At 41.5% G+C, this 12,815-nt stretch overlaps 3 protein-coding genes across 8 annotated transcripts; 2 read left to right on the forward strand and 1 right to left on the reverse strand.

Annotated features, from left to right (window-relative positions):
* Window positions 1-2,769: 2,769 nt before the first annotated feature.
* Window positions 2,770-7,442, forward strand: LOC133721622 (pentatricopeptide repeat-containing protein At1g12775, mitochondrial-like). 6 transcript variants are annotated; one of them, XM_062148289.1, is made up of 4 exons: window positions 2,770-5,568; window positions 5,954-6,130; window positions 6,268-6,340; window positions 6,926-7,442. In XM_062148289.1, exon 1 carries the CDS (start codon window positions 2,962-2,964, stop codon window positions 5,146-5,148), a length of 2,187 nt encoding a protein of 728 aa, XP_062004273.1. In that variant the 5' UTR covers window positions 2,770-2,961; the 3' UTR covers window positions 5,149-5,568; window positions 5,954-6,130; window positions 6,268-6,340; window positions 6,926-7,442. The 6 variants fall into 6 exon arrangements, with proteins under 6 accessions (XP_062004273.1, XP_062004275.1, XP_062004274.1 ...); XM_062148291.1 differs by having other exon boundaries at window positions 5,954-6,121; XM_062148290.1 differs by having other exon boundaries at window positions 5,954-6,086; window positions 6,187-6,340.
* A 1,860-nt stretch (window positions 7,443-9,302) lies between these two features.
* On the forward strand, window positions 9,303-10,753 carry LOC133721752 (probable carboxylesterase 18). Its single transcript, XM_062148463.1, has one exon. The coding sequence runs from the start codon at window positions 9,333-9,335 to the stop codon at window positions 10,407-10,409; it is 1,077 nt and encodes a 358-aa protein (XP_062004447.1). The 5' UTR covers window positions 9,303-9,332; the 3' UTR covers window positions 10,410-10,753.
* Window positions 10,754-11,198: 445 nt separating this feature from the next.
* On the reverse strand, window positions 11,199-12,264 carry LOC133721753 (uncharacterized). Its single transcript, XM_062148464.1, has one exon. The coding sequence runs from the start codon at window positions 12,175-12,177 to the stop codon at window positions 11,356-11,358; it is 822 nt and encodes a 273-aa protein (XP_062004448.1). The 5' UTR covers window positions 12,178-12,264; the 3' UTR covers window positions 11,199-11,355.
* Between the last annotated feature and the right edge of the window lie 551 nt (window positions 12,265-12,815).

The raw sequence follows: 12,815 nt of genomic DNA on the forward strand, positions 1-12,815 counted from the left end.
TTATGGATCATCTTCAAATAATTAACAAAAACGTTAGCGATCGATATAGTGTGATCTTTGAGTGGTATAGTACTATAACTAAATAATACCAATGAAAATAAGATAATATATATAGACTCAACAAAATGGTTCACCAACTCTGTTTATTGAATATTGTTACATATTTCTTGTTGCTCGATTGTAGGGCATAAATAAGGGTACGTGACCGGTGCACTGGAAGGTGAATACTTTTGTAATCCTCTGACCTCTGATATCACTGGCGGTTGTTATGGTGGCTCTCTTTACCTGAAAAAATCAAGAGCTGCTACTTATCGTCGTGCACGTAAATATATCTTGCAAGAAGGAAACTGACAAGTGACAACTGCTCAAGGCTCAAGCTAGATAGCAGAAAGCCAGAAACAAAGCACAACTTCATGGCATGACAGGAACCTTCTGGTTCATACAACTTCATACTAAACAAGTGCATGACGCACACTACTTTTTCGACGCCACGATACAAGATGCACGCGTATATATATATCATGATTATAAGAAGCTTCACGAGACCAACGGACGTGATGCTAAAAACAAAAGCAGTGCCGTCTTCCTGTAGCAGAAGCAGTGAATAGGCTACATTTGTATATAGATTGGTACGAGGAGGGGGTTTCTTGTTGAATAATCGCAGAGGGAGAGAGTACAAATATCTACTTTGTTTTTTTTTTTTTTTTTTTCTTATGACCGGCTTTTGCCGACGACGTTCTCGTTCGCAAAATATGGCACAAAAATCAAGAGGACAAATTTTGTCGATTTGTATGTATTTCTTTAAAAAAAAAATTATGACAAACTTTAATCGACAAATTTTTAAAAATATGAACAAGGATGAAGCCACTATGAGACCAAGTGGATTCCAGGTTGGACATCAAGTTAAATTAAACGTAGTTTACAAATATAACATGTCCTTGGTTTTGGGTTCGATAATGAATGGCAACCAAATGTAACTTTTTAATTTTTATGTTATTTCTCAATGCATGCTTATATTATGAGATTAAATTCTAGCTCCGCCTCTGATGTTTGGAATCTGGTCAAACTGAGACACTTATCTCCATGCTTATATTATGAATATTGATGTAAAAGATTACAACAAGGAGACATAGTACATGTACCCCGTGAAATATTACATGAATCCTTATAGAAAATGTTCTAAATATAAAATAGCAAGCATCTCATCTAAACCAAAATCCATAAATGAAGAAGTGACTAACAAGGTGAGCCAATCTTATACCACGTTAACCAATGATCTTCTTCTCTTCACCTTAATCACCCCATACAAAAGTTAATTATTAGCCGATGCGTCTTACGACAAAAATGCTTAGGGAGTTCCAAACAACTCATTAGAGGGGTTGAAATGGATTGTGTTGTTTTTGAATCTTTTGATCGAGATCTCATTCCCAACAAAGCTTAGGGTTTTACCTAGGCCTGTAAATGGATCGGGTTCGGATCGGATCGACCTAAATCCAAATCCGTTTACTAAAAAAAAAATTCGATCCAAACCCGCTCCGTTAACCCGGCGGATCATTGATACCTCGATCCAAATCCGTACCCGTCGGATTAACGGATACCCGATCCGCTAATCCGATCCGTTTATAATTTCAAATATTTTTAAATTTTAAATAGTAATATTAAATTTATATCATAATATCTCATAAGATATTAATAAAATATTAAAATAACATGATCTACATGAAGAGTATCACCAAAAATAAAATTACTTATTTTTGACAATAATTACAAAGACTGCCTCTTAGATTTCTGCAAAAAAGTAATATTAGAAATATTTAATATTTTTAAAAAATAATAATATATTAATAAAAAATAATATTTATTTATTACTAAAACGGGTCGGATCATTAACGGATCGGATCGACCTAAATCCAAATCCGATCCGTTTATTAAACGGGTTAACGGATTCGGATCATTAACGAATCAACGGATCAAAATGTTCGATCCAAACCCGTTTAATAGCTACGGATCTGGAGCGGGTCCGGATCAAAACCCGGTCCATTTACAGGTCTAGTTTTACCGCACCACCTTTGAGTTCGCATCTCAACCTTTTCCACAAGAATCTCTAACGACCCCTCATTTGAATAGCTAATCTAAATCGACGAGCTCAAATACTTATCATGCTTCTCAACAATATTCACCTCTAGGACTAACTCAATATCATCCCGTTTTCAGTAAGGTACATTACGACTAAAAGATACATAGATTTTTTGAAAGTTTATATGCTGGCCCCGACGCTTCCTCATATCGTTGAAGAACATCCTACAATACCAAATTTTACTATAGTTCTGCTTTGAAATATATGAAGGAACTGTCAGCAAAAAAATAGATGACTGATGATTAGTGTACTTGTGCATGGTTACTCCATGTAGGAGCTGTTCATATTTAACCAACGGATTTTTGTTTGAAGAAATGTGTCATTTTCTTTGAGAGGTTATCGTGAACGAAATTTGATCTGCAACCATGTGTCCATTCTTGCTCACATAAGGAACAATTTTAAGAGATTGAGGGATAAGTGCATCTCAATTACATATATTAAACTACAAAATTAAAATTATAATAATTTTAAAACTATACATTTTAACTTTAGCTGTCAAATTCATTTGTTTCTCATCCTATTCTTAATAGCTTTTTTATTTTACTTTCTTTACGGTAGAGCAACAGTCAAAGTTAATTCCTTTTGGTCATTGAAGTAAATAGGTTATCAGTATTTGTAGACCACGCCGAGAAACAGAACTCTGGGAACTTCATCACAGCAAAACAAGAAGGTTCAAATTCTACAGGGTCTGGTTTAATAGGGAGCTCAAAAATCACTTTCGCTTCTGTTTTGTTCTTCATTCTCAGGTCAGTGATCATCCTCATTACATTTAAGCCATCATAACTTTCTACCTTAGAATAGCAAAGTGTTCATGAATTCCTGCAATGGCTGTAAAGCTCCGGCCTTTAGCTTTTTCCAAGAGAATCCCCATGTGGGTTTGTTCAAGTGCTTACCTTTCTTCAATTTCATGCGCTAAAACCATTGAAACTCACCCAGAAAACAATCCTGACCCACCAAATTTATCTGAATTCGAGCAAAATATTCAGTCTTTGAGGAACAAGCTTGTTCCTGATAACTTGGTCCGGGTTTTGGATAACACTGATGATTTGAGCTCGGCAGTGAAGCTATTCAAATGGGCTTCACTCCAAAAACGGTTTAGCCACACCGCAGAAACATATTATAAGATGATTCTGAAGCTGGGTTTGGCTGGAAATGTTAAGGAAATGGAAGGGTTTTGTCATCATATGGTCAAAGATAGATGCCCAGGTATTGGAGAAGCTCTTTTGGAATTGATTGATGTGTTTGTTAGGCATGGTAGGCTGAGTGAGGCAATAAGGGTACTTGTGAATATGAAAGCAGGTGGATATAGGGTCTCAATTGAGACATTTAATGTTGTATTGGGTGCTCTTGTGAAAGAGAAGAGGGATTTTCGAGACATAGTGCTTGTTTATAAGGAGATGGTGAAGGCAGGGATGTTACCGACTGTTGAGACTTTGAATTATATGTTGGAGGGTTTGTTGGAGACTGATCGGATTGAGTCGGCTTTGGATCAGTATAGGAGAATGAAAAAGAAAGGGTGTAGTCCTAATAGTAGAACATTTGAGATAATCATACAGGCTCTTTTTGCAAAAGATCGAGAGGATGAAGCTGTTGTTGTTTTAAGTGAAATGTTCGAACTTGATTGTCAGCTTGATTTGAGTTTTTATACCTGCATAATACCTTTGTTATGTGGGGAAAATAAACCAGCAGAGGGAATCAGGTTGTTCAAAATGATGAGAGCTTCTAATTTTATGCCGAATTCTCTGATTTATGGGGTTTTATTACAGTGTTTATGCAAGAACCTATATTTAGATGATTCGATAAAGGTTCTAGAAGACATGATAGAAACTGGGTTGACACCACCTACTAATTTGTTTGTGGATGTAATGAATGTCTTCTGTACATTTGGAAAGATAGATGATGCTTTGAAGTTCTTGGAAGATAAGCATATCCTTGAAACTTCTGCCTATAATGTGTTGCTTGAAGGTTGCTGCAATACCGGTAAACTTCTCACAGCAAAAGATCTACTTGTGGAAATGTCCAAAAGAAACCTAGCTGATTGTAGTTCTTGGAATATTCTCATCAGATGGCTCTGTGAGAATGCAAGGATTAGGGAAGTGTTTGAACTTGTAGGTAGAATGGTGGTGTCATCTTCTATTCCTGATTGTGCTACATACTCAGCTCTTGTTGTTGGCAACTGCAAAATGAGCAATCACAGAAAAGCTCTTGATATATTTCATCACATTCGCACCAAATACTGGGTTTTGGACCCTAGATCTTACTCTGAGCTTGTCAAAGGCCTTTGCCTTGTGGAAATGACTCGTGAGGCGGCTGATGTGTTCTATTACATGTCTAGTAATGGATGCTCTCTCCAGTCTTCCTCCTTCAATATGTTGATCAAGGGTATTTGTGAGACAGGAGAGGTTGTTGAAGCAATAAAGCTACAGAAACTGGCTTATTGTTCTGGTACTTTTTATACAAGTTCAACTTACTCCACTGTTTTGCTTGGATTGTCAAGATTAGACAAGACAAAAGAACTGCTAGTTATCCTATCAAAAATGCTGGTGGAGGGTCGCAATCTTGATTTGGACGCCTACTGCATCCTCATACAATGCATGAGTGTGCAGAATCGAGTAAAAGAATGCGTATTGCTTTTCAGCATGATGGTCAGTAAGGGTCTTGTACCTGATTCAGAGAGACTAGTTAGTCTACTGTCTTGTATAGCCAAACATTCTCAGTTGCACAGAATTTTAGGATCAATACAGAAACTTATTCCCAATAGTGAAGTTCTAAATTCAACAACCTACAACATCCTAATTCATGGCCTCTGGATAGAGGGTTATAAACGTGATGCCAGCAGATTTTTGGATATAATGTTGGAAAAGGGTTGGGTGCCAGATGCCAAGACTCATGCGTTGTTGATTGGGTCTGCTGTTAGTGATGAAGTAGATAAGAGATCAATGGACTATGATACTTTTAGTGTCCAAGATACTGTTAGCAACATCCTGGCAGAGGGCTTAGATGCATCATGATAAAAACTTGATCAATGGACTATGATACTTTTAGTGACCAAGATACTGTTAGCAACATCCTGGCGGAGGGCTTAGATGCATCATGATAAAAACTTGCTTGGCATGCGATAGTTGAAGAATTTAACTCCGTTAGTCACATGAGAAGTTGTCGTTCCGAATTCCTCCTGTCTGCCCTCCTCAGCCAATTACTTGGCTAGAATGCGAAGAGTTTTTCTTCAGCATTCAGGGTTTATGTAATAAGTCCAGATTCTGGATTAGCAGATCCACCTTTAGGCTCTGGGGGAAAGTCTGGCACCTCGGAATGCAGCGTTCTTCATCAGTCCACAATCTACTATTGGAGTTGCGGCGGTCATTTCTCCAAGCATCTTCTTATTGGGCCAGATGTCAATAAAGAAAAATTAACTAGATTTAACCAATCAGGTTTGTAGGTTTTACTTGCTCAAATTTGCACTTCAGAAACTTAATCTGTACATGTGATGTAGGCATAGTAGTATGCATATGTGTTTGACAATAGAATGGCTTATATGTATTGTAGTACTTTTCTTTTGTCTTGATGATATGGTAGCACAAAACTTCAGATAGAACTGGGCTGAAAATGCCTATCAAATTATCATGACATAATATACTATATGGTTGACCAGCTGGCTGTTCCCTTGGCCTTATGTTGGCATCATTAAGTGCCACTGAGAACAGTTATATTTTCTTTTTGTTGTCTATTATATAATAAAGGGAAGACTGTGTGGTTACCATCAATCCAATATCAATCTGCGACTTAATTTACTTTTTGGTGTTTATTGCTTTGTAGGGTAATGGAGTTACCAAGAGGCTAAGAAGGCTACCATTCTTTAGAGCTTTTAAAACCATGATTTTGCAGACATGGAACCTCCAAGTCTGCCTTGTCAATGAACTTGATGACAGTTTGATCCATCCTACTTCAAGTAACATTCTACACTTTAGAGATATAAACTTCTTGGTCAGGAAGGTCAAATAATGAACATTTCTAAATATTTTGCACCTTTTCTCTGGTCATATTATTAGGTTATGGAGACGTTTAGTTTTGGAAAGATTATACTTTGAACGGTATACTGAAGCTTGTTACTGTGTTTTCTTAAATTCAAGGTCAAAAACCTGGAAATCTGGTGTGCATCGTTTGAATGCTGTTATGGGTTGGTTAAGGCAGTCTGGACATCTGGTACTTGTTTTCTTTTAGTTGTTCTACTTTAGGGTTTAGTTGAAGTCTCTCTGTTTTTTTTTACTTTTCCTTTTCCAGACTTAGTTTTTGTTGCTTCTGAATTGTTACACTGCTATATGCGCCTCTTGTGAGCAATTATCCATTATGCTTTGGGATCTTAATAGACAGTAGCTAGTTAATTCTATTCCTACTTATTGTTTTTCACAAGATATTGTTACTATTATTCATATAAGACAGCTAATGATTTATCCTCATTTACTGGTATTAGTTACTACAGTTACTTGTGTCCTCTATATTTGTATTTTGCTGGATTTGAGCTTAGCTCTGCATCTACTTTCTTTTTCTAGTTTGATATTGGTTATCTACGTAAGAAAGCATTCAGCTACTTAACTTCTTGTGCCCCTGTAATTCTTAGGCCTGTCTGTCTAATGTGGCGGCACACTTGGAATGTAGAAAAGAGTGTGAAGCCCTTTGTTTGACATTGGCTTTGAAGTTATTCAACATCACCCACCCACTCTTACAGCTTTTAATTTTACTATTGATTCCTGTGAAGTGACGCTTACATGACATTCTTGCCTTATACAGGATGTAAGTGCATGTCAGGCTCGAGACATTCAATCAGTTCCTTGATATCAGAAATAATACAGATCCTACCTCACAATTGTAGCTCACAGGGGTTCACTTACAGCTTTAGCATTCATTGACATGTTGCCAGTGGCTCAGTTAAACAGCTCATATAGGTCCGAGGGAGAACAATAACACAGCTTTAGCAGTCACTTTCAGATACAAGCTGTAGTTGTAGAAACTGAAATATGTGGTCATACTTTGGAGGCCAGACCAAGATGTATTGGCCTACTACTGACCAATACTCATCACTTGAGAAATCAGTGTCAAAGAAACTTCTATTTTCTAGAAATATGTATCGCACCAGTTTTCTCAGTTGACATATCACTTGTGCCAAACTGCCCTTGATAGTTGCCTCCAATCAGTTGAGATCACCAAATTCTCTTGTTGCAGCTATTAGATTTGTGAGTAATTGAACCATACCAATCATTGTTGCTATGAAAAATATGCACAATCGTATTAGCTGATCTGCTTTTATGTTCAATCCGGAACCGCTATATTTTGCTATTTTCTAACCTCGATGGTATATAAAAGTCATAAAATTTTGAGAAAATTTTACAAATAGTACCCGAATTAATGTCCACTCTTAACTTCAGTATCCGACTATGCAAAACTATCACTTTAGTACCCCAAGTTTGAGACTCGACCCAAGAATGGTACACACCATCTATAATGGCGTTAAGTCTCTTGGCACTTGGTAAACCATGAGGGGTAATTGGGTCATTTCGCTGTTACCCATCTATCTCCTTCACCTGTTCTCCACGCAAGACCCCTTCCTCGTCACCTGAGCACCACCGCTGCGCCACCAAAACCACCGATCTCCACCTGGAGTTAAAGCCACAATTTTGGCAAGGTCCTCCATTGAAAAGCCGGCAGAGCTGAAATACTCGAGCTTGGGCAGAAGGGTTTTCTCAAAATCGGCTGTAAGAAATAGTGGGTGTGACATAACCTGAGGGATCTGCAGAAGCCATGGTTTCTGAAATGGGCCAAAACAAAGTCTACTCTTGCTGCGGATCGCAACTTGACCCGCTTGGATGTTGAAATTGCTCCTTCCGGTGACAACCCACATGAGTTTATCTAGTAATTCACTGTGAAATTCTCATCTTGTGAGGTGATGATGTGTGTGCAGAGAGATTCATGATTTTCATGAGAAAAACATGCGGGTGGTCGATCACCCACAACAAGTTTTCTACTTTTGGAGGCAAATGGGAAAGATAACGTTGAACAACCCAACCTGATGATCTCCTTCAGGTTGTGCAGCACTACCATATTCGAGGTCGATGACGGTGACCAATTTCTGGTGGAGTGGCCAGATAAGGCTCGGAGCAGGTGGAGTGGGCTCTGATTACGGTGTCCTACATGTAGGTGTTGGGGGTCTGGACTTGGTTGAAGGGGAGAGAGGCATATCGGAGATTGTCAGAGCCGGAGAGCGCGCAGAAGGCAATGAGTTTGCCGACGGTGTAGTTGTTGAGGTGGAGACCGTGGGTGATGAAGACGGCATGGGTAGGTTTGAGTGTGCGCATGTTGGTGCAGCATTGGGCTAAAGACATGCACCGCTTCCATGCTTGATTCTGGACTTCTGGTGTAGACCAGTTGCTTCATATGCGTCTGCTGCATTCTGGGCGTGCGCAATGGAACGGTGTTGTTGGTGTAAAAAAAAAAAAAAAATTGGTCTCATAATTAAAAAAAAAAAAAATAAGTTGGACCGAATTACCCCTCAAAATATGCCATGTGGTTAGCTAGATAACGCCGTCATAGACAGCGTGTATGAATGTTGGGTTGGGTTAGAAACTCTGGGTACCAATGTGATAGTTTTGAATAGTCGGGTATGAAAGTTTAGAATGGGCCTTAGTTTGGGTACTGTTTGTAAAATTTTCTCTAAAATTTTAGTCCAATACTAATTGACAGTTACATGGTCTAGTACTCGAGTGTAATTTATGAAAGAGGCAGAACAAATTGTAATGTTGCTCTCTTTCTTGAGTTCGGGGTAATTGAACTGTTTATGTTTATGCATAAATGCGAAAATTCTTGTACACACGGTAGCAAGTCCACATACAACAAATATACAATTTCAGCCGTTCATATGTGGGCTCAGTGCCTCCGTTATTCATCACTCAAAACCGTTCAATCTCAGCTGTATATGAAGTTAAACGCCGTATACCGAAGACCTCCCGACAGAAATGATGTCCTGATTTGAGCAATCTGAAAGGTAGATGAAACTAAAAATGTTTGAATGGATTTCAATCAGTTCTTAACACTTGGACCTATGCAAACCACTAAAACTAGATTCAATGAATCTCATGAAGATATTTTTGAAATTGTTATATAAGAAAAAAATTAGAAAAATTGTTTCAAAAAAAAAAAAAAAATGTATAGGATAGTGCGGTACCATACGAGAAAGCCGAAGAGCTTGTTGTTGCCTTTGGCATGGCAAGTGGCGACGAAAACGACGACGTCCGGTTCAGAACCATCCCCGTTAGCTTCACTGTCGTGGAAGACTCGGCTGGCGTTGACGCTACTGCCAAAGGTCGACAAGGCCGCTCGTCGCCCTGACGGCACCGTCAACCGCCGTCTCCTAAACCTCGTCGACCCCAAGGCCTCACCAAAGTCCAGAAACGGCGTCACCTCCTCCGACGTCATCGTCGACCCCACTCGCAATCTCTGGTTCCGGCTCTTCATCCCGGTCGTCGATATCGACTCCACCGCTCTTCCCGTCGTGATTTACTTTCACGGCGGTGGCTTCACGACCAACAGCCCCTCCTCGATTGCCTACGACGCCTTCTGCCGTAGGTTCGCCGCCACAATCCCCGCCGTCGTAGTTTCCGTCAACTACCGTCTCTCTCCGGAGCACCGCTACCCTTCCCAATGCGACGACGGGTTCGACGTCGTGTCCTTCCTCGGCCAAAACGACGCCGTCCTCCCCAAAAACGCAGACAGATCCCGGATCTTCCTGGCCGGGGACAGCGCCGGCGGCAACCTGGCCCACCACGTGGCCGTACGCGCCTGTCGGTGTCGGACAGTCAAGTTGGCCGGGTTGGTATCTATCCAACCGTTCTTCGGCGGCGAGGAGCGGACCGAGTCCGAGATCCGGCTCGCGAAGGATCCATTGGTCACGGTGACCCTAACCGACTGGTTGTGGAAGGCGTTTCTGCCGGTCGGGTCGACCCGGGACCATGAGGTGGCGAACGTGAGCGGGCCGAACGCGGTGGACATTTCGGGTATGGAGTATCCGGCGACGGTGGTGTTCGTGGGAGGGGCGGATCCGCTGCAGGACTGGCAGAGGAGGTACTATAATTGGTTGAGGAAATCAGGGATTGAGGCCAAGCTGATCGAGTATCCCAATATGTTTCATGGCTTCTATGCTTTTCCAGAGTTGCCCGAGTCGGACCAACTCATTTCCCGAGTCACAGATTTCGTTGCTTCCACTTCCACTTCCACCTGTTAATATCAAACCAACTATGCAACTTTACCACTAAATGGGGTGTGGTTATAAATCTATAATGTTGGAAAAGGGGTGTGGGTATTGTTTCAACTCCTGTTGTGTATAGGAAAAGCCAACATGCTGCTGTAATAAAGCTCCTGTAACTGAAGAAGTCAGGGGTGCAGGGGAGAAGACTCAAATTTTTGATGCTAAAATAGTGGAAAGCTTTGGGGCTGAGAAGATTGGAGGCTGCCGTGGAGTGGTTCCTTTGTGCTGCTCACTCGCAGCTCGTGCCTTGTATGCTGCCGATTAAAAAGCTGTGTGCATTTGAGAATTGTTGGTTAACGTTGTTACTACTGGTTTGTGTATTGGTGCTTGAATGTTGTTGGTTAATACTAATTGACATGAGAGTAAGTTACTATTGTCAAGGTGACGCACTTGACAGATATAAAAGTTATTAACAATCTCAACTCTCAACTAGAAGAGATACGGCTACTTGGATCCCTGCGGAAACATATACAGGGGTCCTTGTCCTTTCGAAATTGCTTCTTGAAAGGGCTGGAGCGATCGAAGCTACTCTTCTCCAGGTCTTAAGATTCGCAGAGGCGAGCTTGAGCGGAGCTGGCTTATTCATCAGAATTTCCAAAAATTAGAGATAATGTACAACTGGTATTGCAGTAGTCTTTCGCTAGTAACATAAGTAATTATCTATGGTAATGTCAAACTCTAATTAGAGCACACAGCCTCTTGTTCTTAACTTGAAAAAAAAAAAAAAAAATCATTCTGCAGAAAAAAGGATCATACATACATAGAGAGACCTAAAGAAGATCAATATTTTGAGAGGAACCAGAGGTCCCTATACATTAATCAGACTCTACAATGCTGCAAACTAGAAAATTGGTACAGAATACATAATATCAACTAGAAAAAAAAAAACAGAGAAAGATACTAAAATTTCAGAGACAAATTTTCACTGTTTCAGCTCCAATTTCACCTTCTGCTCTTCAGCCTTTTCTTCTTGTTTATGATGCAAGCCCCCATTAGAGTGATGAGCTTTGTTCGTCAATGCAATCTTGTTCTTGGAGGGTTCTTTGCCGCCATTGGAGGAGCCAGAGACCTCGGGTCTGGGTTGGACGGAGGAGATCAGCACGAAGCGGTCCAAGGCCTCGCGAGCGCGCTTCCGAGCCAAGGCGGCCTCCCTCACGCGCCGCTCGGCCTCGGCGCGTGAGTTGGCAACGGCTTTGGACATGGACGAGGCGGCGATGCTGGCGGCGCAGAGCAGCACGGCGGCGAGGCGCTTGTCGAGGACCCTGTTGCGGTCGTCGAGCTCGAAGAAGGAGAATTTGGGGTTGGCGGAGGCGCAGGGCGGGCAGAGGAATGGGGAGGGGGAGAAGGCGGCGTAGGGAGGGAGGCAGTCGGAGTGGGAGAGGGAGGGGCACTTGGAGCAGGAGACGAGGTTGGGAGGAGGGGCATTTTGGGAATTGTTGTGGTTGTGGTCCTGGAAGAGGAAGCAGATGGGGCAGAAGCTGGCCGGGTGGAGGCGGAGGACGCAGGAGGTGCAGAGGCGGCGGAGGGTGGCTCGGTAACGGACATTGTGTAGGACCCACCCCTTCTTGGTCCCGCAGTTGCTGCACTCCTCTACTACTACTACTCCGCCGCCGGCTGCTCCTCCTCCTCCGGCCGAGGCTGATCCCGGTGCCACTACTACCTTGCTCAGCCGTCCATTGGCAGCGTTGTGGTGGTTGTTGGGGTTTGGATTGGGAGCCGTGTCGTCGGAATTAGGGTTCTTCATTTTGGAGGGAGGGGAAATTTGGAGAGGAGGAGGAAGAAGAAGGAGAAGAAGGGAGGGGGGAGGAAAAGTAGTCGAAAGTCTGAAACGAAGTTTGTATGGGTTTACCGAGAAGTACTATACGATGCGGTGTGGGCCCAAAAAAAAAAGGACGGTGAGATTCTCTTGTCGGTGAAAGAAAATCATCTAACCGTTAATTTAAAAGAAAGCCGTAATTAAGATTATTTAAATTCTAATAATTAGATGTACAGATTAGTCAGGTCACCTAATTAGCAATCACTTGCCGGATTTACTAACGAGTAATGCTACCGATCAAAGCAATTTTCTTTACAGAATGATCCGGCTCCGATGATAATCAGATGACTATCTAATTCTGAAACGGAAGTAAATAAACTTTCGCTGTTATAGCCAAGGATTCCTATGTCCTTCAGGAACGGAATTGGTCGATGCTTCTATCAACGTTTTCCTTGGTAGAAAAATTCTTACATACGGCAGCCGCACTGCCACGTGATGCGGCTGGCCAATCAATACCCATTAAATTTTATATTTATTTCGAAACTGTCCCTGATTTTTAAAATGAAATACTCAAAATACCCCCCTGCTAAGAACCTGATTGGCCAACCCGTACCACGTGTCCCCTA

This window comes from Rosa rugosa, chromosome 7, assembly GCF_958449725.1.
Source record: "Rosa rugosa chromosome 7, drRosRugo1.1, whole genome shotgun sequence".
In the NCBI taxonomy this organism is placed as follows: Eukaryota; Viridiplantae; Streptophyta; class Magnoliopsida; order Rosales; family Rosaceae; genus Rosa; species Rosa rugosa.

Coding starts and splice junctions, on each gene's coding strand:
- LOC133721753 (XM_062148464.1), bottom strand. CDS start 12,177: ATGAAGAACCCTAATTCCGACGACACGGCTCCCAATCCAAACCCCAAC.
- LOC133721752 (XM_062148463.1), top strand. CDS start 9,333: ATGTATAGGATAGTGCGGTACCATACGAGAAAGCCGAAGAGCTTGTTG.
- LOC133721622 (XM_062148287.1), top strand. CDS start 2,962: ATGGCTGTAAAGCTCCGGCCTTTAGCTTTTTCCAAGAGAATCCCCATG.